This window comes from Epinephelus moara, chromosome 21, assembly GCF_006386435.1.
Source record: "Epinephelus moara isolate mb chromosome 21, YSFRI_EMoa_1.0, whole genome shotgun sequence".
Classification (NCBI taxonomy): Eukaryota; Metazoa; Chordata; class Actinopteri; order Perciformes; family Serranidae; genus Epinephelus; species Epinephelus moara.
In genome coordinates this window covers 12,055,746-12,081,750 of record NC_065526.1, presented here as the reverse complement: position 1 = coordinate 12,081,750, position 26,005 = coordinate 12,055,746, and the positions used below count along the sequence as shown (strand labels likewise).

Here is a 26,005-nt window from a genome sequence, read left to right as displayed (position 1 = left end):
CGGAAAAGGCTGTGTGGCTCTCTACTGCCCCCACATGTCCGGACGACGACTGCTTAATTTTTTTAATACATTTTATGGCACTTGACAGTTTATTTTAAAGAAATTTACTACCTTTTATATTATATTAAAACCAACTTTTAAGATTTTATGTATGTGAATAAACACCACAGGGTCAAAATACTCGATTACATATTAAAGTCCTACATCTAAAATTCTAAATAAAAGTACATAAGTATTGCACAGTTGAAAAAAAATACTTTAAGTATTAAAAGTAAAGTCCTCATTATGCAGCAAAGTCCCTTTACAGAGTTATATTGTTGTATTATATACCACTGGGTTGTATTTGGTATAAGCAGCTATGTTGTTGTAGTGAAATGTCGCAGCTGAGGAAGAGTTAATTTGAACTACTTCACATCCTGTGGGGCAATTTTATCTCTAACAAAATGAAATTTCATTAGTTGATATCCTCTGAAATGTATTGGAGTAGAAGTATAAAGTAATAGGAGATGGAAACATCAAAGTGCATGTACCCCATTTCCAAATTGTACTTGAGCAAATGCAATTAGTTGCATTCTACCACATTCATTTTTATACTTTAATGTTTAGAGGACATGATTACCTATGAGACAGAGGTTTGCCTTCTGGCAGACACAAGTCGTCTTGTCTGTACACTGTGTTCTTTGCTATTTATCTGTGATCTCGCCAACCTGTCTTTCCTGTTTTCACCTCACTTCCCAACTGTTATCTGATCCGCCTTTAGATACATTTTTGCTTACTGAAATTTTTATTTTGCCGGGGGGAAGACTCAACAACCCATGCCCTGATCATGAGGACGGACAGCACTGAATAATGGCATCCCATAAAGTTTTGTTTTAACACAATCACACAATCCACACACAATAAATAAATTAAAAAAAAACAAGTCTTTAAAATGTATATTTTTTATTATTTCTTTAGGAGCTAGGAAAAAAGTAAACCAAATAAATTTTAACATGTTTGTACAATGCAGTTAAGATCAGGAAGCAGAGAAATTATGTAATATGGTGAGGGGTAAAAGATAAAGATATCTTGTGTATTCCAGGCTCTGGGTAGCTGGGAGATAGTCCCTTTAAGAACTGATTCAGGGCTACATGTACGTCGCGTAATGTATGGATTATAGTTGAATAAATCTGAGGCAAGTTCTCTGGCTCCAGTGTGGCAAGTTCAGCTCCTTCAGAGTTTGCATTTTCTCAGCAATGACATAACACTCAAAATAATCTTACAATGTTGACATTGATATAAAATAAGCAAATTACGGATGGTACTTACAGATGAATTAAGCAATGACACCATGCTTCATCAGCTAAGGTGCAAAATGAACAGAGGGGTTACGGGAAGGCATGCTGTTAAACTGGGAGAAAGAAAGCAAGAATAAAGTCTTCATTTGTGGAAACCACAATATACTGAAATATAACAAAAAAGAAACAAAATAACTTATTGTAAATACAAAATAAATTCAAAACCTTTAACTACAGGAGTGATGTACTGAACATTTTACAACTCAGTTATTCTTGTTTTTGCTTAAAATAAATGTGTATTTTGTTGAATGTGAACTCTTGGGTATGACTATAACCATTCAAGTGTCAAAAGGTTGGGTCAGTTTGACCCACATCATGGCAGATAAAGGGCTCACAAGCCCAGAACAGAGTACTTATCTTTATCAAAGTACTCTATACACACATAACCCTCCTTACACCATCATTTAACCACCCAGTCTAGAGGACAGAAGTACCCCGGGGGAAGCCCTTCAAGTATTCGTTTTTTCTTAACCCCGATCAAAATGGTTTCTGCACAATTACCAAAAAAACAACAACAGCGATTCTCAAAATAAACGACAGAAAATAAGAAAACTAAAACAATCATACAAAGGTAAGGAAGGAACATTTCTTCACTTTGAGAGATTGTATTTGCTGAACAGTCCTCCAGGGGTTGCTGTTGACCATATTGTTGGAGCTGAGGAACTTGAACGAAAAAACTAAGAAGTACTAGAGTACTGTTGAAATTATTTCCATGTGTTTGCAGTCTGCGAGATCGACGAGCGCGAGGGGATCATGTCCAGCAGGTACTCCCTCTGACGAGCATCGACGGTGGCTGACGTCTTGTGACCTGTCAGGCTGGGGTTCACGTAGGCCATAGTGACTCCTGCGAACATGCAACAGAGCGGCAGGTCAAGGTGTGGAGCGAGCTGAATGCTGGCAGTTTTGAGATAAATAAGAAAAAAGCGGTATGATTGGACAAAGCACCTGAGTATAAAGCCACCCGTGTCCCCACAACACACAGACACACAAAGGAAAAACGACAGAATTTCTACTCTAAGGTTTAGAAGTGACACCCAGGGAAAATAATAAACCACCAAACTGAGGGACTAAAGCAGGAAGACTGAGATCACTGGCAGAGGGAGAACTGGAGAGTGGGATTGCCTTGTCCGAAAACATTTCCTCCTGTGTTTTATTTTCAACTAGTGTATGAGAAGGTATTTTTTGTAAAACACTGGAACAATTTGGACGTAGGATGTTGAAGGATTGCTTTTGGACCAGACAGGAATTTGAAAGAGAGCAGATGTCAGTCGGCAGGCTGGTATTAATGTGAGTCTACCTGTGTTGCTGTTGCTCTGCTTCTTCCATGCAGTGGATGAGGCACTACCTCCGCTGATATTCCTGCGGCCGCCGATTCCACTGCTGCTCACCTTTGAACTCTGGACAGAGCGATGGGAATGGTGGGCATGCTTACCTGGTCGGCTGACCAAAGCTGCAGCCGCCACTGCACTCTGCAGCTGGGAGGAGGAGGAGAAGGAGTGGGGGACGCCCCTCACACCCAATGAGACACCATGGGACAGCTGGCCTTGGGAGCTCTGAGGGGAGTTAAGAGTTACAGAGAGGGACCTTGAGTTACAGTTGCATCGACTGCACAAACGCTTCCATTTACAGGATTCATATGGTCATGAGAAACCTGGAAAAATTTTATAATAGCAATTTCCAGGCCTGTTGTGGAAAAATAAACCCCATAATGTTTGGAAAAGTCATGGAAATTTGCTTCACAAATACCTGTATAAAATATATATTTCAATGTTCAGACAGATCAGTCAAGTCGCTTGATGTTATGTTGTTCTCTGCGTGGGTAAAGGTCTTTGCACACTGAGTCAGTTGTTTTCATCCAAAATTGTCACACATCTAAAAATAAATACGACCTAATGTGTCACTCACAATTTACACACTGACTCTGAAACTTTCCTCCGTCATTCAGATAGTAATACTCAGGTGGATGACAAAGAGGAGGATGTGGGCCGCACACAGACAGAGAGAGATGACAGTGTGGAGGCAGAGGGAGGACAGCTCAGCCCCTTCAGCCACAGCGCCTAATGCAAGATGCCAGCAGAGAGTAGTGACAGACAGGAAGGAATTCCAGTGGATAGAAGCATGGGAGAAAATGTGTCTAAAAAATTTGTCTTACATTGCAATTTTTTGCAAAGAATAGAACAATAAAACCCACTGGAGTCAGTGTGCAAGGTTCCTGTGTGTCTCTGGCCTGAGCTGCAGCTTGTTCTCTAACAAGAACTAAGTCTGTGCAATGCCAGGAAAATGCCGATTTATTAATGTCTGACTTTACTGGGACAAGTATAATGCAAGGCTTGAGGAAGACATGAACACAGGAAGTGCAAAATGTGGACTGTGTATTAAAGGTTCCACATTTCAAACATGGGACCGGCTTTTTCACCCCGGCGACCACTGTGACACCTGCTGCCAGCTGCAGTGCTTCTCTCTTGTCCACCGTCAAACAGGGGACCATGTTGGATGCTGTGTCCACAATGAAACCCTAACTCCAGAGGTATTCTGGGCTCAAAAGGTGGGTAATGCTAACTGTTCCTACCTGTGATATGTAGATACAAGCCAGCTTTTTCAGATCATGTTCCCTGACAGCCAGATAGCTGCAGGATTTGCATGCAGTGAACACAAGTGCTCAAATACAGTGTATGTACTTTTGGACTGGCTACTTACTTTTAGAAACTGACTGGTAATTATGACACTGATTTCTAATCTTATTTTTCATGTATACACGGACATTGCAGAAAATGTATGGTCATAAAAATTTCCCTCAAAGGCATGGAAAAATCCTGGAAAACTTATGGAAATTTATTGGCAAAATAAAATGTATAAACCCTGTCTTTGAAAGAGAAACTGATTCCAACCTGCTTGATGGAGTGATGGTGAATCATGTTGGCTCCTCGGCTGGCCTGGTGGAGGTGCTGGAGGGAGGACGCTCTGGCGTGAGCCTGCTTCAGCTGCTGAGACACCAGCTGCTCTGCTTTCATCGACGAAGAGGGTGAGGAGCTACTGCGGGAGACTGGTGAGGATGTCTGCTGAAAAATGCGCTGCTCGATTTCCTGCTCTTGTTGCAGAGCTTTGACGAACGCAGCTTTCAGCCTATTGGTATGCTCGGCTTTCAAAACCTTTTTTTGATTGGATGACATGCACTGTTCGCAGAGGATTGCTCCGCCTTTTGTCTTGTCATGCCTCCAGCGGCAGGTGAAGTCAGTGCTGCACTGGGTGCAGGAGAAGGGGTCTCTGGATATGGTCTTGGACAGTCCTACACCTGTCTTTCCTGGATGGAGAAAGATGGCAGATTGAATGATTGAAAACGGACAGAGGTGCTTGTATGGTGTCAAAGAAGCAATCAGAAACACACAGACAGATTAATAGTTGTTAACAGATTAGTAGTTGTATTTGTTGCGTAAAATGCACATCAAAATTTACTATAGCCCAAGGAGATATTACATAATGTCTTGTTTTGTCCAACCAGCAGTCCAAACCTGAAGATATTCAGTTAACTGATCATATATACCAAAGTAAAGCAGAAAAACTTCACAATTTAGAAGCTGGAACCAGAGGATGTTTGGCATTTTTACTTGTAAGTACTGGCAACTATTTTTCTGTTCAACTGTTTTATTAACTAATCATTTGACCTCTACAACATGCAAACAAAAACCATAAAAAAGAAAAGGAACACACCTCTGTGGAAGGTATCCAGCAGATTCTGTACCACTTCTTCCAGTCCCACCAGGTAGATGAACTCATTATTGGCTGCAGAGGGCAGGAAGTTAAACTCCGGGGCAGGGGGCTTGGGTGGGGGGATCTCCAGTAGGGTCTTCTCCAGTTGTTTCCGCAGGGCGAGCTTAGCTGCAGCTTGGCGGCTGGCTGGAGAGTCATTTATGCTAACCACGGACACGCCACTGCTTCCTGAGGAAGAGCCCTTCAAACTGGATGTCGAGGCCTAAACAAAGAAGTTAAGATGGGAGGACACAAGACAGGTGTAAACATCCGGTCAGGCTCAGATTAATCTGTGGCTTGTCTAAGCGATACAGAAGTAACCAAAGGGCTGGTAGTGTTTGGTGTTGCAAGGTTAACAACACTGATCAGACAGTTAGAGCCCTGTGCAAAGCTTCTGTGACCAGTGCACATATTTAAGACACTTCTAGACTGTACACATGTGTAAAATTCATTGGCTACTAAATGATTATTAAGGCTTGTAACACATTTGATCAGTTTACTTTGTTTTTCCACTGTTATAGGGGTTTGTTACAGCTTCTAGTCGTGCAATGCGATGCGTTTTCAAGGTCAACGTAAAGTAATAGCCACCAATGATTTTAAAGTCAAATATTTAGAGAAAAGCATGCATTTATTTCTCAAGTCAGCTGTTGATTTTATGCACAGACATGCACCTGCCTGTCGAGTGATCGTCTTTAGCTAAACCACATGCTCAGTAGACCAGCATCAAGCTAGCAAAGTCAAATCTGAACTCACTAAGGTTGGCTAGCTGCTTTATTTCACACATTACCTTAGATTCAGTTCTCCGAAAAAAGCTGGTTATGGGTAACTGTGCCATGTTTACCCCTAGGTTAGTTCATTTGTAGCGTTACACTTTATTTTAAGCTATATTTAAATAGGTATCAACCGCGCTGGGCGTGAAGATAACGGCCTTTAAAGTTTCGTTTCTGATTGGCTGGCGTGTACCAGCTGATCCACAGTCTAGCCCACAAGCTAACGTTAGCATTACGAACTACATAAACTACTAATTAACATTATATTTAACTAAATTTGTAACGTCGCCTTACGTTTGTTTGGTGCCAGTTACAGACAGTTTAAGCCCCTTTTTAATAGTAAACGGAAACAAATGTCACTGTCACAGCTTCAATTATTTCTAAAGTTAGCGGCACATCACAATGCTAACCCTGGTTAGATTAACCGTTACTGTTAGCTAGCTGAATGCAAGCAAAATAATGCTAATAGTTTTATCACGGGTAAAATGACTTGGTGTCTATTTTTTTCTTGTCGAGTTAAATATTTTCATGACCCAAAATGATGCACCAGTACGTGTATTATATAATATAATGTTAGATATGTGTATAATCGTGCACCTGAACAGTGGTGTGAACGCTCGAGCGTCGGACGTTAGGCGCTCTCTGTCCTTGCCTCCAGCGCCGATATAAAAGTAGAAGAGCCACAACTTTCCTTCTTCTGTAATCCATTTCTCCAGTGTATTAAGTCTGCTCTCGCTTTTTATGCTGACAGTGTATGTACTATGCTAAATCACCCATAGTACGTTTAGGTTCAGCCCCGTCAAAAACGTAGCGAACACCTGTATTTAAACGGACACGGTGATGCGCTGATCACTTTGTCGAGTTACGCATGCGCACTAAGCCTTCATGAGCTTCACCACACAGCTGTCTCTATTACATAAAAAGCTGAATGTCCCCAAACTTATAGTAATTTAGGTTCACTCTGACAAGAAAGAAGTTCTCATTATCGGCCCACTCTCAACATAAAATCAGCTACAAAAAATCTGGGTATTATCCAGGATAGTAACTTAACCCTGGAGCAACATTGGCAATTGCTGTTTTTATTAACTGAGGATTATCTCCATAATTAGATCACTTCTGTCCTTAAGAAATACAGAAAATGATACCTGCTCTTACAGTACATCCCCCTGCCTCGATTACTGTAACCATTGTCGACTTGCCCAAATAAATTCAACAAAATTGTTCAAAATTCAGCAGCTAAATTATTCACCAAAACAAAGCTATTCCCACACATCACACCAATCTGGCTTCACTGTACTGGCTTTCAGTTTTTAGAATGCACAGTCACATACAAGGCTCTGAAATAGGGCATGTCCAAAATACGGTGGCCCATGGACCAATTTTAAACGCAATATTGGTTAATCACAAGTTCACTTCACTTTCTTTTCTTCCCTTTACCCCATAATGGCAGGACTATCATACAGTTTGTAGAAATGCACCAGGTAGGAAGGCGGCACTGATGTGTTTTTATAAACAGACAGTAAACAAGCAAATGAACGGTTACCTAGCAGCAGACATTTCCTGCATTTGTCTCATTTGTACGCAATTATTATTTTTTTTTTTAATAACTCAAATGATGCAAGAAGCTACTGGCCCACATGATCTAATCTGGTCCCCATTCAAAAAAGTTTGGTCACTCCTGCTTTGAATGATCTAGCGCCGCAGTAAATGACTGAGCTCAAGGCCCCTCAGGTCTGCCAGTCTGGGTCTTGGAACTATTCCAGAGTCCAGGTTACAATCAAAGGGTGATTGAGCTTTTGCAGTACTGGCTCCTCCTCGGCTCTGGAACAACCTTCCACTGAGCATCAGATCAGCTGACTCTGTTAGTGCTTTAGTCTCAAAACTTACTTTTATAGAAAGACTAACAGACTACTACTACTGTGGTCATGAGGTCTTGGTTTGATAGTTTTTTCATTGAGTTATTTTGTGTGTGTGTGTGTGTGTGTGTGTGTGTCGTTTAACTGCCTGCCGCTGTGGTAGGAACATTTCATATTTTAAGATCACTTAAAACCATAGACTGTATATAAAGATGGACGACATGACAGCTCCCATAAAGTGAAGCCGAAACATCTTGATCGCCCCCTGGTGGCTGGCTGCAGTACAGGTCATAAAGCCAATCCACTCCATGTTAGTGGATGGGACATGGGCCAAACTAATAACTCAAAGTACACATCAAGTACATTTATCCCAAAAATGGTTTCAGTCATTTCAGGTGGTTTTTAAAGCACTGCTTCATTTTCAAGTGTTCGTTTTTCGGATTAGTTTGGTTTTAATTAGTTATTCAATGCTTAGTCTCGCTCACCAGACCTTTCTCAAGAAAAGAAAGGTCTGGCTGGGCCGACTCTCACTGTGAGATTGGAGAAAAAAACGCCCCGGCTGCTTGTACTTCTTTCAACCAATCACAATCGTTCTGGGCGGTGCCACAGCAACGGTGCGCTTGCAAAAATATTGCCGGGGGGAAACAGGTTTTGGTGTAACACGCCCACAAAAATATCACCTACAGGACACGAACCATGGCATGGCTACATCCCCGCAAGATCAAACACAGCAAAAGTTAGTAAAGGACGTGTTGAAAACTGTTGAAAACTGCTACACAACCGGAGGTGGTAGTGCGGGACTTCAGCGGGTGGCTCGTTCCGCCCAATGAGAGGCTGATCTCTGCAGCAAACTTCCGCCCACTCAGACTATTCAATGCTATAAAACAGGGATTTTACAACATGATTGACAACTGTGTGAGCCAATTGGTGGGCTAATATTTAGTGGTGCTGCTCATGACTGGTCAGATGGGTGTAAGGGCGGGAAACTTGTAACCACTGAGATTGCTACTGTGCAGATTCTGGCTCCAAATGGTGTCACCAGAGCAAGATAGCAGCGGCCGTATCCGGGATATTTTAGCTTCCCTTCTATAAAGTTGAGGCAAGTGGAGACGGGTCGTCCATCTTTACATACAGTTTACATTAATGTAATATTTTGAGGTCACTGTGCTCTTTAGTTTCACCTCAATTTTGTAGAATTCATAAAGGAAAAATATCAAAATATGGTACATTCAAATTGCAAAATGGTGATCAAGGATTTAAATACGTGCTCGTATAATTTCTGCAATTGTACTTCAAAATTTTGACTGAAATGTAGTCAGTTAACTGAAAATGCTTTTTGTACATTTTCTCAGTCTGACCATCAGTACAATTAACTATATACAAATACAGACAAATTAGAAACACCTCTTCTTGAGCAGGATATTTTAGTATGTCTTCCACCCTGGATGTAAAACACAATTGTCCATATTCTCCTCTTCTTATTAAACTTAAAAGCACCCGTGCGATACTGACCACTGTGTTAGCACTGGTGCCAATTCTGATGAGGCCTGACTGGATCATGCCTCTCTGGCTGTGGGTTGCAGGGGCTGAGGTCCTGGGGCCCAGCAGCAGAGGAGGGGGTCCTGAGCCTGAGCCTCCAGAGGCAGCCAACTGCTGCTGCTGCTGCTGGCGGAGAGCCTGGATCTGCTGTGGAGATACAGAGATGGGCTAACCAGGACAATGAGAGGGATGACACGGAGGGACATCACAGACGAGGGTAGTGGAAGACAAGGGAGGGGGCATCAAAAGCACCGAGGCAAAGGGCACACACACAGAGAGAAAGGCGCAAAGAGAGATCATAAGTCCTGCATTAAGTTGAAGTGTAATTATTTCCCTGCAGTTTGTCTCCGAGAGTGAAACAGCAGTAAGATGGTACAACTCAGGCTATCATTGCCCAGACAAAGAAGTTCAAAATAACATTTCAATATCTTAGCATGGTATAGTATTGTTAACATTTCCCCATGACTCACCTGTGCCCCTCTGACCAGAGGTGGCATTATGATCTGGGAGCCATGTTTGGACGACACCTGCTGCCCTCCTCTCACCAGCGGCGGAGGGATGACCGTGCCTGAACTCCTGCCTGTCAAAATCTGGTCAGAGAAAAAACACCAGGTGTCAACTACAACATGAAGATGCTGCCACGCAGATATGCTGCCTGAGTGCATGTGTCATAGTGGAGCATTAACCTGCTGAGAGCCTTTATTGCTTGTAATTGTTCCTCGAATTAGAGGAGGAGGAGCAGAGGAGCCGGACAGACCTGAGGGCTGAGGAGGAAACACAGAGAGATATTAAACAACAAACACAATGCTTGAAGCGAAGCCTGTATAGTGGGGATGTGAGACTCTTTGCGTGACCCAGTGTTGGTGTGTGTAGTGACTGTTTACCTTCTGGAGAGTGTCCTTCTGTATCTGGCTCTGTCGAAGTTTCTTCAGCAGCACCAGCTTGGCCTCCTCCAGTCTCAGCTCCTCCTTCAGCTGCTTAATGATGCGCTCCCTCTCCGCTGGGCTGCTCTTCTACACTCGACAGACAACAACATCCTTTACACCACTTGCTTTACAGGAGACAAAGACCCTTTCCAGTAAATAAAACGTTCAATGCTGGAGCCCAAACTGTCCACTTATAGTCATGCGTCCTGTGGGACACTGAACCCCCATCTGCTCATTTTCAGTTCTGAGCTCTCAGCATCAATGAAATGCCCAGAGTGAAACTTAAATCTTTGAGGCTAGAAAATAATTCACACCAAGGACCAACTGTACCAAGCTGCCATGCCCACATTTAAAGATAATCTCAAAAAGCTAAGAGTGAAGGTCTTGGTCATGATTTAAATGTATCTAAGGATCCATCGCAGTAGTAATAAGAGCATGAGATGCATGACCTCTAGCTTTGTGTCCGTGTGTCTCACCATGAGCAGATCTGTGTCCAGCTCCTTAAAGTGGCTCAAACCATTCATCGGTGGACTGGGGGAGTCGTTATCTGACAAGATGATGACATCATCATCTTCAGGGGACGGAGGGCGCTTCTCCCTTTTTATGCTGTTGGAAATAAGCAAGACAATGACATTCAAATAAGTATTTTCGTATATTATAAATCAAGCACTAATACTGTATATAATGACCAGAAAACAGAATCATATCAGTCATGTCAAAATCGTTACTCCAATAAATTGTAATAAACGGACATTTTTTCATTGTGACAAACAGTTATTTTAAGAAGTATCTCACTACTGCACTGCACTGGACTAATAAATGCTCCCGCTGGTGGGTGATGTAATGCCTGCTCATCAGTTTTGACACAGGAAGCAATATGGCGGCTGGCTGTGACAATCAGTCTCGTATGGCAGTTAAACAGTATGCTAGAATATGTTTCTGAATACATTTTAGGCAAGAAATAGGCAAAGCTTGTAAGATGAAAGTAAGTTTACTCTAGTTCATTTACACATACTACCCACACTGATATGATACAAAGCTGGTTAAAAATCAGAAAGTATCCCTTTCATCTATTTTCAACCTCTTGACATCCTGTATTCCCCTTTTATTTTCCCTTAGATAGATATCAAGGTTGTCAAAATCATGTAATTCTCCGCTATCTGACAGTATCAAAATATATTAATTCATCTTGTTCCAGCTCTTTACTGAAGCTTTATGACGTGAAATATTTCAAATCCAGAGCTTCAAGCTTTTTTATTGCTGTACCATTATATCAAATTAGGTTCTTCAACATGCCCTGTGCCCTGTAATTTTATAAAAAAAAAATATCCAAACACTTTTAAAAACACTGGCATCCCCACTAAAGTTTAAAATGATGTTACTTGGGTTGAAACAATGTTAAGCTGCACAGTTTAAGTCTGTACAAACTGATCCAGTGGGATTGAGGTTAAGAACATTTTATGGCTATTTGAGGCAAGATGAAGAAGTACACCTCAGCTGGCTCAAATATTAGCATCCATTAGCAACATCTGTATTCATGGAGATCTGCTTCTCAACCACAATAAAAATTTATGGGCTCATTTGCTCCCATCGAAATAAAATGGATAGAAAGGGCATTCCCATTCAAATCAAAGTAGCAGGATGGCCAGGGCTTCAGTCACTTTTATGTGAGTGGGTAATGTGTATAAACTTCCGTAAAAACAAACTGACTAGCAGCAAGTTGCAAACTCAGTGAAGTGAGGTTTTGTCATAAGGACCAAACAAGCAGTGGAGTAGTGAGTTGTCAAGTATGCAATGAGTCACTTTAAAATGTTACTGTATTTTCCAGTTTCTTTTGTTGCCATTAATTGGATGTTTTCTGGAACATGATGTACTGTGGCTGCCCCCCAAAAATAAAGCCCACATTTCACATCTAATGCTTAAAACACATCAAGCCATGGTGAAGTGCTGCTTGGGCCAGCTGCCATGCAATGTCTATGGAAAGCTGCAGGCATTGATTCTACGGCAAAGTGTGGCCAAACTAGAAGTTGGGAATAGTTCATCTTTCAGCAGCGAAATGTCAGGGAATACCCGCAGCAGTAAACAGAGTCCTGTGATGCCTGTGACCTTCTGACCTATGTGGCAAAGAATTTCTACCTGCCTGAAACACATGAACACGGCTCCCGACCACAGAGCTGCACTTCACCGCTGCTTGGTGTGTTTTTGGCATAACTCTGGGAAATACGTTTGGGTTTTTTTCAGCCAAACCACAGTGATTATTGTCATTATTATCGGTGGTGACTGAAACTAACTAACTTGAGGACTAACTAGGGTGACAAGGATGGTTTTGGTGAGTTTTAGTTTTTTTCTGTCAAGTGTGAATGAAGTGTGTTTTAGGATAAATTAACAAGGCAATTAATCTACCCTTAGTTCAAAGGGAGGTGTAACGGTCCAGTTGTATTTTTCTGTTTAATAAGGAAAAGAGGTGTAAGAATAGGCCAAAACTCAGTTTTATTCTAACGTTGGCGAATGTGACACTTTACTGACCCAGTGAAGTGTGTTGTCACCTTATCAACTATCAACAATCGCCATTTTCTTTTTGCACTAGTCAAATGACCACGCCAAACAGTTCAATGTCCTGTCCATTTTCTTTCTATGTCCGCTCCACTAAAACCTAAAAGGTCCAGACATCTCTTCACACAGCTTCTCTTCATGTTGACACTATTCCAACAGCAGACCAGTCCTTAAATTCCAAGGAGGGGCAAGGTGGGACTCAAAGCTCCAGTAAAGGTCTTTCAGTCACAATGCGACGGCTGTTTGAGAGCACGCATTTCCTGTTGAAACAGGATATTGGGCGTATGAGGCATTTAGGGGTGACCTGCATTGGGCTGCATACGTCATTCAAAGCATGCTAAGGAAATTAAAGCACATGGGAATCTTGAAAGCAACATCAAGATCAACCCTCACCTCTGTCTACACAAATCATATGATTATGTATATTACACACACAAACACACACACACACCCAACACATATAGGTTCTACTGCACAGTGACTGGTTCAACTGCAGGCCATATGTGAGAGCGGATGACCTAAATTCTTTAACTAGTGGCACTCAAAAACTGAAGATGATGAGTAATGCTCCTCTAATAAACAAGTACAGTATTGTGATTACACAGATTATGTATTCCTCTGAAAGCATTGAAGTCTACACATGAGAACGTGAGGCCTGTCTCTCCTCGCCGTCCTCCTTATATGTGTGTGTGAGTGTGTGTGTGTCTCCTCAGAGCTTAGCGCCATCATCACTTCCTGTGGATTAATCACTACTCTTCCAAAGAAGTCACATGACCTCAAAGTCATCATCATGTGACACACTCACTTTTCCTCCTCCCCCCTGCCCTCACTGTTCCTTCCACTGTGGAAACCATGGCAACAACCGGCTAGAACCGGTTTGTGACACACGGCTTCATTTTGTGTGAGGGGAGTTTTTAGGGTTCAGGTGGCGAGTGGGGGGAAAATGGAGGTAGACCAAAAGATAAAGTTAAACATCACCTCAGAGGACAGCAGCATCCCCCACCTCACCCCCTCTACCCTACACAGCATTATTAAAGAACATCAGGACCATAAAAGTAACATTTTCAGTCTTTTCTGATTAAAATAAAGTGTCATTTATCCCTTTGTTCACTCTCAGAAGTGACTTTCTTGCACTTTTCTGCACATTCACATCATTTCAATTTCTGACAGGCACTTCACATGGTTGCAACAGCTGAAGAGAGTTAACTATAAACCGTATCTCACCCTCTGGAGGTGCTCATGTCCACGGGCTGCTCTCCAGTCTGAACTTCCACTTTAATGGTGGCCTTCACCTCTCTTGCAGCCATCATGCCGCCAGACACCTTTGGCTCCGTCAGTCGGGCCGTGCTCCTTGTATCCATACCCAGCTCTGTCCTCACCTTGCTGGCTCTGTCATTGCCAGTCCGATTGTCTGAGCTGGGTTTAACCGTGGTCTGTTGTCTCTGGGTCCGCTCCTCATCGTCCTTCACCGGCTGAGAGGCCAAAGATAACGCTAAAGATAACGGCGACCGGCTCTGCTCTCGCTCCTGCCCCCTCTCAAGCTCTGTTCTGACCATAGTCCGGCTCTCATCGTCCTGTGCCAGTACAGGGTCAGGTTCATGGTCAGTGTTTGCCTGTGTTGTGGGTTCAGATGGGTCCAACTTAGGCCTTTTGCTCTCATTGTCAGCATCAGAGGGTTCTATAGACTGGGGAGTGGCATCCCTCTCCAGCGCCCTCTTCTGGCTGCGTGTCTGGCGGACAGCCTCTTCAGACATCCCCTGCAAAAAAAAGAAAAAACATAACTGTATTATCTACATTCACTCATTCATTCATTCCTTTGTTTAGTATTCGTAACTGCTTATCCTATTCGGGGTTGCGGTAGTAACTAGTACGGGCAAAACTTTCTGGAAAAAATATGTTAGGTGTGCTCACTTGTGCTAAAAATAGCAGGAGTAAACGAAGTGGATGGGGCTTACTCAAAAGTGCCAAAAACAGTTCCTCAAATGGCCACTTGAGGCTGGCTCTCAGAGCGAGTCGAACCCCATAGACCCCCATATTAAAATGCCCAACTTCACAGCAGAAATAAACATGTTCACAGCCTGGTACAAAAAACGATTTAGTCTCTATAGCTACACTGGGAGTTCATTATATATAACAACCATTTACATTTTAGGCCTTGAAGTTATGTTTAATTAAAGGCGTGGCTGCTTGGAGTGACAGGCTGTCTGTTTGGCGTCACACAGTCTGTGAGTCAGACCCACACATCACTCCTCCACTGCTCTACCCTCGATTAAATTTGATCACTTTTGGCAGCAAAAATCCAACATGGCACTACAATGCCAAACTCCAGGCCTCAAAACAGGAGTCCACAAAACAGTGGGTGATGTTACGGTGACTATGTTCTTTATGTCCTGTGTTGATGTCGAAGCTGACCAGAGTTAAATGGGTCAAGTGTAGGAAACATGGTCAACACATAATCAAAGGTCTTTTCATTTAGCTCAGCAAATAAGGAACCTCCAGCAATGTGTAGATAAGTATTGTCAGTGGATAAATTTGGTTAAAGTTGAAAATAAAGTTGATTACAGCTGTTTAAAAACAACAGCAGTACTGCACAAAGATTAAAAAGGCAATTTAAGCTCTGATTGAATGTAACATTTTATTCCTGTGATGATGATATAATCTGAGAAACACACAGTACAGAGCGATTATAATAATATATTAAGTTATCCATTTTACTGAAAGTCTGGTTGTGATTGTAGGCCTATAATTCAGAACTTAAGGGACAAAACTGACCTTGAATGAGCTGTAGGGGACACATAGTGACTAAAATGGCCCCCAGACAAAACATGTGGGATCAGTAAGGTCACATGAACAAGATGTTGACTCAAGTATTATTCCAAAACATCCAATTATCCAAATGTCAGTCTAAACCAAAAACCAAAAGAAGGATGGGAGTACTCAGTAAGTTCTCGATGTTCGGTGCAAAGCAAAAGAAGAAAAAAAAGCACTTGACTTCAACAGGGTCTTCTGGAAGAGAGGTGACAACAAAAAATGCTGCAGTGAGACATGAAACAGCTGGAAGAACATGACAACATCGTAATCAAATCTAAGTTAAACAGGGACTTGGGGAATATCTAAAATTAACTGGAGCATAAATTCTGTTCAAATATTCATGAAGACCCATGGATCCAAGTATTTTAGTCATTTATGTGTCAGTGAAATAATTTTTTTAATTTATTTCAAAGAGCTTGAGTATAACATTTCTGGCCTTGAGTCAGGCACCAAGACGTTCCAGATCTGTTACCTTTACAGTGGCTGCTCTGCGACCACATGGGTCAATACATGTTTACTTTTATGTTTTTTTTATAATGGCCTATTACATTGTTCTGAGTGTATAAAGACCCATTTATGTATAATAGACACCCTATCTTTATCTGCACATTAACAAAAGAAATGTGTACTGTGTTAAAAGAAATGTGTACTGTGTTATAGGAGAATCAGTCCTACAATTGATAGATCTGTGGAATTAGAGCTCAGCGATATCGAAAAAATCACGCATCACAATATTTTTTTACCAAAAATCTTGATATCAGCAATGCAATGATATTGTGGAGCTATTATTGGTCCATCCATCCAACCATTTTCATTCGCTTATTCGGGGCTGGGTCGCAGGGGCAGCAGGCCAAGCGAAGCACCCCAGACGTCCCTCTCCCCAGCAACACTTTCCAGCTCCTCTTGGAGGACCCCGCAGCGTTCCCAGGTCAGTTGAAATATGTAATCCCTCCAGCGTGTTCTGGGTCTACCCCGGGGCCTCCTACCAGTGGGACGTGCCTGGAGCAGAGTCCTGCACTGGGTCGGGTACCCGCAAAAACAACTGATTTGCAACTGATTTTAAAAAAGCATTTTTTCCCGGGTTCGGATCTGGGTGGAAAAAACAACATGCGGGTCGGATCGTGGGTTTTAGATAAACATATCAGTCATTAGTTCGGTAAACTACAGATAACTATCTTGGTCATTATTTACTCTCTGAGGATCGCCTCCGCTATTTCGCAACGGTCAGTGGCTCAGCTGTTTACACGCGTTTCATCATCTAATAACACAATTTGTGATTGGACGACAGAATCAACATGGCTGCCACCGTCTAAGAAGCGCCGCTTCCAAAACAGTAAATAATTATTTAGGTATTTGAGAAATAAGTGGATAAAACGTACAACTATCACTTTATAATGTTTCTGAAGTGTTTCCCTGATGGATTACTTCTCTCCTTGATGGATTCTAAAAACACGTGACGCCTCGTAACTGCTGAATGTCGCTCTGGACATAAAGTAAGTCTATTATTACACATGTAAAGTTCCTTTACATAGATTAAAAATTTAAAAGCATTAAACGTAACAAACGAGTGCTTTTACACTCGTATGGGAGAAGAACACAGAGGGTTGATGATGGAGCGGAAGTCAGGTTTTTATTGTGAGAGCTGCTTCATTCAGGTTGTTGTTTACTTACTGGCACCTTAACTGTGGCGATATGCTGTTCAATATTCAGCCAATATGACCCAAAATGATTACTTTAAATCCGGATTACGGGTCGGGCTGCGGGTCGTGTTTAAACGGGTCGGACCGGGTTGCGGTACTAATTGGCCTGATGCGCGGGTTTGCGGTTCGGGTGCGGGTTTGTACGTCGCTGGGTCGGGGCGGGGCGGATCTTGAAAACTGGACCCGTGCAGGACTCTGGCCTGGAGCACCTTCAATGGGAGGTGCCCGAGAGGCATCCCGATCAGATGCCCGAACCACCTCAACTGACCCCTTTTGACGTGAAGGAGCAGCGGCTCTACTCTGAGCTCCCTCTGGATGTCCGAGCTCCTCACCCTATCTCTAAGGCTGAGCCCAGCCACCCCACGGAGGAAACTCATTTCAACCGCTTGTATCTGCAATCTCATTCTCTTGGTCACTACCCAGAGCTCATGACCATATGTGAGGGTTGGGACATAGATGGGATAGCTCTCTTCACCATGACGATCCATCACAGCGCCCGCATCACTGCAGAAGCCGCACCAAACCACCGATCCATCTCACGCTCCATTGTACCCTCACTCGTGAACAAGACACTGAGATACCTGAACGCTTATTATTGGTGTTTTTGCAAAATATTTACACATGAGATTTTTGATAAATAATCAACATTACTGTAGATATAATGACTAAGTACATTAACTCAAATGATAAAACAGCTGGAACAGTCTGGTTAAGATCAAAACATTACATCACTTTACTGGATGTAAAGCATGGATGTATAAAGATAACTGGATACAGTGTTGGAGGCAGGGCCCAATTTCTATGAAATCTGATCAGTGGCGCATGAAGCCAAAAATTTAGGCTTTCACATGTAAGCTCTTCCGCATCAATGAGACAGGTGCACTAGAGACTTGGCCAGCTGAGCGGCTTCCTTTAGGTTTAGCCCTCCACTAACTTGAATGGGGATAAAATGATTTAATTGTGCAGCTTCTAGACTTTCCAGATGTTATCAGACTGAATGGATCATATTCCGATGTGAAATGTATTATGTCCAGGGTGTTGTAACACTCAAAAAATGTATCCACTGATTTATAGAAGTCTCATTCCCAATATAAGCCTATGGGAAAAAGTTTGGGGGGGCAAATGGCATCACGTGACAGACCCGAAGTTGTAGATATGTGATTCTGCCACTTTGTTAAATTGGCATCAAAGCCTGGCACATTTCTGGGGGACTGTTTAAAACCAGGGAAAGACAACACTTACAATATTACAGTATCCAAAATCTAAGATGATTTCTAGTCTCATGTCCCAACTTTTACCTAGTCATGAGTTCAAAGTAGTTCTTAACATAACCCTACACTTAAACATGAACAGAAAAGAAAGTGACTGACCGATCCAGAATTGAGTATGTTAATATGTGTGCTAACTCAATTATCCTCGTTATGTGCTGCGCATGTTAACCAGTGTTGTAGTCGAGACCACCTAAACTGAGACCAAATCATGACCATAACCAGGGTGTATCAAGTCCAAGACAGGACCAGTGCAAGTCCCAAACTGCATGACTCACAATAAAATGAGGAACATGCAAACCACAGACACTCCACAAAGTGAAAACAAATGAAGACGCCTCTTCATTATTTGTTGATGTATAATGTACACGTGTGTATGTGTAAGTGTTCCATGAAAAATGTCTTCTGATGAGGTGAATTTTATGTGTGGGAATTTTGAGGGGCTAAAGTCAACTTAACCATCTTTATTCAACACTCCTTTTTGAGCAGTCAGTTTAGTGATAACTCCACAGTTGTGGTCTTGAAATAAAATCCTGAGTCCTTCTCTGAGACCAAGACAAGGGTAAAAATGTGGTCGATATCAAGATGAGACAGAGACCTTCAAAAAGTGGTCTCAAGACCAAGACTGATTTAAACTACTGCAAGACTAATGTTAACATCATGTTCCTTCAGAAATGTGGATGAATGCTTGTCCCTAGCTGGGGTACACTGAAAAAAACTGTGATACAGCGGCATGTGAACACTTTATCCAGGCTTCCTGTTACCTTGGAGTAAGTCAAAAAAGAAAAGAAAAAGAAAAACATGATGGTAAATGATGTAACAATGGTCAACATGCTGAAATAAAGGGAAAGTACGCCTGTGTTTATCCTCAGCTGCTGAGGTAACTCAGACGGTAAAGACATGACACAAAGTGGTTCAGACGTTGAAGGATGAAGGATGGAGACACACCTGCACAGAGATGGTCAGGTCTTTAATGTTCTGTATAAACTTCACATCCAGAATAAGATCAAACCAGGATATCTCCACGCACTCACTGACATGACTGTGGCCATTATGAAATGTGCAAAAGACAAACACGTGCCGGCCCATATGGCATGCTGCAGGAGACGACCTGTGCTCAAAGTTCAGGATCTCAAACAGAAAGTGAGATTCAGAGGCCAACTCAGTCGGTTGCTATTTACTTGGCGACCACAAAGACGTCACAGCGTTATGTCCTGAATCATATTTATGCATGTATGTTACAAAATCGAGACCCCGTCCTGCCAAGTCTGCTGAGGCCCTCAGTCTGCCCAGCGACGCACTACAGGAAGCTATGCTTTTTTAGGGGAGGAAAAAAAAGGACTACAATTAACCCTTACAACCTAGTACTTCTCACACTGTATAAACTCCTACCCTCTCCCCTTCCTGTTCTCTGAATAGTTATGGTGGCGAGCACAAAGCACACTGTATCCATGATGTACCTATGTACAATATACATACAGTCACAATGCAGCACGCAGAGCGATCATCTGATAACAGAGAGCTGACTAAGTTTTTTTTTTTTTTTTTTAAATACTCTGACATCACTGAGACACACATGACATGACCCTTCCCAGGATTCAGTGGGACACAAAGCACTTTTCCTGAGAACCGGTTTAAACCGGTTGGCTAGTGTGTGTGACTCTGTGTGTGTGTGTGTGTGTGTGTGTGTGTGTGTGTATGACTGAGAGAGAAGCTGAAGCTGGTTTTAACCCTTCAGGTGCCGGAGCAGACGTCGAGCTCCCACAGTGACGGCCATTATACAATGTGTGAGTGCACGTACGTGTATGTGTATGTGTGTGCTGGCATTATTAATTCTGATGTGTACTGCTGTGAAATGATGCTGGGGGGGGAAGTTAAGACACGTCAACCCAGGATCTGTAACAGGGGATCTGAATGGCAGACAGGTTTCACATTTCATCTCCATGGCAGTTTACACACACTTCCATCAAGCCCACACACACACACACAGGGTGGATCAAACCCCCACCCACCCAAGACATTGACATCACATGCAACCAGTGCAAAGTCTCTGAAGGCAACTAAAACTGAAAGGAAAACTCAACTTCACACTTCAACTTCATGCTACGTCCACAAAGTTTACATACAAGTAAACTGTTCACTAACACACACATCAGGATAAAGCGGCCACACTGTCTATTTAAATATCATCCTAGTTTTATCAGACAGTATGCGTGGTTATGAAAGTTTCATGGTACGATCATCAGAACTATCTCGCTACTCAACATTATCCTAATGAATATTCAAATAAGATGGAAATCCTCAAACAGCATTTAACGACACTGTAAAGACGCCTTTGTACGCTGTGTGGTTTTGGTGGTGGCCATGCTGATGTGTCCTTAAGTTTGTTAAGCTGCTGCGTTTGGCTGTCACTCTTTTAATACATTTAAAAATTCCTGGCAAAACACATTATTTCTCCGCATTTCCCAAGCATGCTATTGCGTCTGCCATTGCAGGAGAGGGTGATATACAGGTATAAACTGCACACTAGTGGAGATATGTGCCACAATATGAACTTTAAATGCAACAATGTAAGAAATATTTTTAAGCTGCTGCTGCTCTGTTAAGACCCAGACATACCGACACAGACTGTGTCTTGGCCAAAAAGTTGCTCTTGAACACACATCAAAGGCTACAGCCAATGGGCAACTTACACGTACATTCTGCCCCTGCATGAGAGGAAATAACTCTCCATAGCAGCAGGCGGCGGTAGTGTGCGTTCATCATTCATGACAGGAACCGGAAGACTGACAGGACGGATTCAAGATGCCAGTTAGAACATTAAAAACACATACCAATGTTGAAAGAACAAAGGATATTTTCCTTACGCTGGTGAACAATAACACCAACAATGAAAATCCATTTCAGCTAAACAGCTCAATACCTAAAAAACAATCTTAACAAATATAACAAGTTCGTTTTGATCACAAACCCTCTTGACTTTAGCTGTTTGTTTGCTTTCCTCACTTCCGTTTCTCTTCTTGTGCACTGAGCTGAACTGCCAGTCAGTGATTTCACTCACTGCTGGGTCCTACGTCAATTCAACATGCTGAATCAGCCGAAAAAACAGCCATCAAGGCCCGACAAGTGCCAACTGTCCAAGACACACCACTAAAACTAAGGCAGCAGATGCTCACCAACACCCTGACACTGACTGACTACAGCCCGTCAGTGTGTCAGGGCCCTGCAGTAACTAGAGCAAAACAAAGTTTATGTCAAGGTGCAAAGTTGCATGAACAAATAATTGGCTATTACATATAAATAAATAATCATAGTTCCTTATTTATATCATCTTTGCAGTCATCTTGCAGCCCTCGTGTCTTTAAGCATTAATTAATCAGGCCACATGTTTGAAGACTTTTTAAAAGTTTTATCTAATCAAACCTGATCCACCAACTAACAATTGTAGTGTAATTAAATCACAATAATCTCTACTTATATTATCATATTGCACTGTGCAGCTATTTGACTCTTTGCGAGTGTGGCTTTCACCGGCGCACAGTACTCGTACTTTAATCTGGTATCATGTTGCTACCACTATCAGGGCGCCGTTCATCCGAATCTACAGTTTATCCACACCTGTCTTATTTTCTGCTGAGTGTCTTTTCTTCCTGCCCCGAGGTGGATATTTATCTAGTCACTCATGGATCATGTCAACCATCAGTCACTCAATCACCCTTCATTCAGGCTGGCAGACTCACTCTCAGCCATCAGCGGAATCTGGCTGCACATATAGTATGTGTTCAGCGTTTTATTTACCCACTGACAGACCTTTAAACTGTGAAAACATATTTCTACACCGCACCGCTTTTTCAGGACACTTTGCACCCACGCAGTCGCACTACCTTGTAGAAGTGCTGCACCGGCAAAATATTCTTATCAATTATCTGGTTTCATCTGTCAGAATAACAAGTGATAGCGAGAATGGTCTCCAAGCATCAACTAGAAAATAAAACCTACACAATAAAAGAGTTTAATCCGAGCTGGTATAATAGAAAAATGTAACTTTGGTGCTGCTCACTGGTTTGCTCGATGATATAACTCTTGACAAGTTAGTGATTTATGCAGCAACTAACACCTCTGTCTACTCAAAAGAGGCAGAAAAGGGCAATTACAGAGCAAATTGCTGCCTATATATTTGATGAAATCATGGAAGCTTGACTAAACAGCTGCCCTGTGACCCCTGCAGTCATGTGCAGCAGCTTAAAATGTGGCCAGCAGACGACCCTTTCCAGAACAGTGGCTGATTACACAACTGCTCTGGATTGGTCTTGTGTGTGATCACTGGAAGAGTGATTTCTGGAAAACTACAAGGCTGAAACTTATGAACACTTTCTGACTCACTCGGTCTTGTAATTTCATCACTATAAACACAGTCACCCTGGACGACCGGCGGATGTACAACTTAAACACTGTGTGTCCTAACAGGTAACTCAGCAGAGCCAGTGTCACAGCAAAGTGTTCTCCTCTCTTCTGAGCAGTGTTAGTCAACCCCCTCTCTAAAGGCAACCTGTATTTTGTTTGCAGTGACAGGTCATAAACAATGCAACCATACAACAAACTGTTAACATGCAAGTAACACTTTACATGGCCTTTGTTCGCGTAAACAACTGACCGTTTATTCCAGATCTCCACAAAGAGGCAATAAAGTCTAATGAAAGCAGAACACTTCACACCATACCAGCCTCAGTCCACATGCATGCACAGTACTTGGGGGATCTGTTGTGCACAGGTCCTAATTAAACACTTATTACTGATAAGGATATTACACATATTTGACAAAAAATAGAGCTGCGATAGTTAGTCAACTGACAGAAAATTAATCAGCACCAACTCTCATAATCAATCAGTTGTTAAAGTAACGTTTCTGTGGATTCTGCACTGTTTTGTCACACAAGACACTTAAGACATTTCCTTGGACTTGAAATAGACCATAGTTTGCTATAATTTTATAAACCAATCCGATTAGTCAAAAAAACAAAAAACAAACAGCAGATTAAAGGTCTAGTGTATAGGATTTAGTGGCATCTAGCGGTGAGGTTGCAGAATTTAAACGTCTTCTATTTGCCAAGCATGTAGGAAAACTACAATGGCACCAGTGTTGGATATTACTTTTCTGTCCACCTGCAAATGTGGCTGGTGGATTCCAAAATCTAAAAGCCACTCAATAGAATACCATTGGGGTTTTTTGGCTGGGTCGTGGCTGGAGAGTGAAGAAGATCAAGCAGTCACTTGCATATTTTACCAGCATTTGGCTGGTTGCTTGTGCTTGTTTCCAACCCAGGCTGACGCAAAAACACAATTGGCCCTATCTAGAGCCAGTGTTTGGTTTGTCCATTCTGGGCTACTGTGGAAAAACATGGCGGATTCCATGGAAGAGGAGCCGCTCTGAATTTAGTTATAAACAGCTCATTCTAAGGTTACAAAAACACAATAATTGTTATTTTCAGGTGATTATAAACTAAAGAAAACATACTTATTGTATTTCGATTCAATATTTCAATATATGCTCCCCTAAATCCTACACACTGAACCTTTAAAGCCATGAATTTATTCATCTACTAACTCCTTTTTTATTAGTCTGATTATGCTCATACTTAAATTCAAAATTATACAATAGATTGCCATTATTGTCACTTAGAAAACTGGTGATTTAAGTATCTAATGACAGTACAGATATTATGTAATAAGACCTTAATAAAGCTCAGTAAAAACCAGAGTATCATTAAAAATGCAGGTGAGCTTTAAGGTCTTTCACTAGCACAAATAAAGTTAGCAGCAGTAGCCTGTGCCTTCATAACGCGATGTGTGGCTTTGTCAACACATCGGCTTCCGTCGTATTTAAGCACTGAATATGAAAAGCTTTCAAATGCATCCACACAAATCACCAGACAATAAATAGTATGAACTGGTTTGATGACAAAAATCCGGAGCCACAGCTTTGTCCCGAAGCGCTGTAAACTGGTATGGCTGTGCTGGCTGGGAATGTGTGTGTGCGCGCGCGCGTGTGTGTGTGTGTGTGTGGCTGTCTGGGTGAGACAGAGAGGGAGTGTGTGTGGTGTGTGTGTGTGTGTGTCAGAGTGTGTGTGTGTGTTCAGCTTTAAGAGGAGGAAGACTACGGTTGTCACAGAGAGAAGTAGGAAGATTAGCTACCAGATAGCAGAACCAACACTGGTGCCAAGGGGCTTAAAGCGAGCAGCAGCGTCCACCATTAACGTTACACCACCCAGTACACCATCCAAACCAAACTCAGCCCTTTAAAAACTAAACCCAGCCCACACTACATGTGCAACTAGCCGGCTTTTTTATTATTGACACCGCCTCAGAGGAGGAGAGCGTGTTATTTAGTTAGCGAGCTAACATTAGCTAACATCGACACACAAACAAAAACACGAAGACACTTTAGCTAAGATATAAACGGTTAACGTTCAAACGTCAACGGCCGTTGGAGACTTGACGTCAAAGTAAGCTAGTAAAAGTCCTCGCGCCGGGCTCACCAACATGACCCACACAACCAGAACCGAGCCCGAATCGGTGACCTGGCTGCACCCCGATGCGGGACAACCGTCGGCTCAAAAAGCGGGCTCAAACTTTTACCCACTGCCCTAAAAAGTGAGGCTGTACGAGGCTCACCGGGACTGTTTACCTGGGTGTCCCCTCCCGGAGAGAAAACCGAGTCGGAACTCATAAATTTCATCGACCGGCCCAAGGACTGAGCGTGCCACCGAGGAGCCGCTGGCGATGTAACGTTATAATCCTTACCTCATTTAACGACTTCTACCGCACAAAATCAAGTCCAGGGATCATAGTTACCGGCTGGCACCGGCTGGAAACCGTAAAATAAAATAATCTTTGCCTGGCTGAGCCCCCCCTCTCCTCCCCAGTGCTCAACCTTTGGCTCTGCGGAGAAGTGTTACTTTTCAACAGCCCATCAGCTTCTTTATCGTCACAGATAGGTGGAGGAAAACCTGGCTCCTCTCGACGACTCCGAATAAAAGGCTCCTCTCGATCCACTTACTAAAAAACTTCGGCTTCACCTCAGTCAACTTACTCGGTCGCTTTGTCGCCCGTTCTTCGCCGATGGTCGACCAATGAATGTTTAATCTGCAGTTAACCTCGATAAATCGTTGCTTTTTTTAAATCCAGGGGATATCCTCTTTTTTTTCGGCCCTCCCCACTGCCGCGTCTGTTGCCAAATAATGCGCCTCAACACACATGGAGCCGCTGCGTCCTCTTAGTGGGCATGCGCACCTCGGCATACCAGGGCGACCAGATCACATCATGTAAGCCACTGACCACCAAGGGCCAAAGCAGGACGAGCATGCCAGGGGCCCCGGGCTCCCAGCAAGCACAGAGATCCCCTCCAACACACATTCACTCACTTACACACTCACACTCACACACCATGTAACAATGAGACCCTATAAAAAAATCACATCACACATTTCCCTCAAATCCC

At 42.6% G+C, this 26,005-nt stretch overlaps 1 protein-coding gene across 5 annotated transcripts; it reads right to left on the bottom strand.

The window, feature by feature from the left end:
• Positions 1 to 925: 925 nt before the first annotated feature.
• LOC126409029 (transcriptional repressor p66 alpha-like) lies at positions 926 to 25,753 on the bottom strand. Of its 5 annotated transcripts, none has more exons than XM_050074894.1 (11): positions 25,598 to 25,753; positions 13,953 to 14,485; positions 10,652 to 10,781; positions 10,134 to 10,262; positions 9,936 to 10,013; positions 9,720 to 9,839; positions 9,223 to 9,417; positions 5,046 to 5,307; positions 4,226 to 4,638; positions 2,635 to 2,890; positions 926 to 2,181 (listed from the first exon to the last, which is right to left on the bottom strand). In XM_050074894.1, exons 2-11 carry the CDS (start codon positions 14,480 to 14,482, stop codon positions 2,042 to 2,044), a joined length of 2,253 nt encoding a protein of 750 aa, XP_049930851.1. In that variant the 5' UTR covers positions 14,483 to 14,485; positions 25,598 to 25,753; the 3' UTR covers positions 926 to 2,041. The 5 variants fall into 5 exon arrangements, with proteins under 5 accessions (XP_049930851.1, XP_049930856.1, XP_049930853.1 ...); XM_050074899.1 differs by having other exon boundaries at positions 2,770 to 2,890; XM_050074896.1 differs by having other exon boundaries at positions 9,223 to 9,396.
• Positions 25,754 to 26,005: the final 252 nt, after the last annotated feature.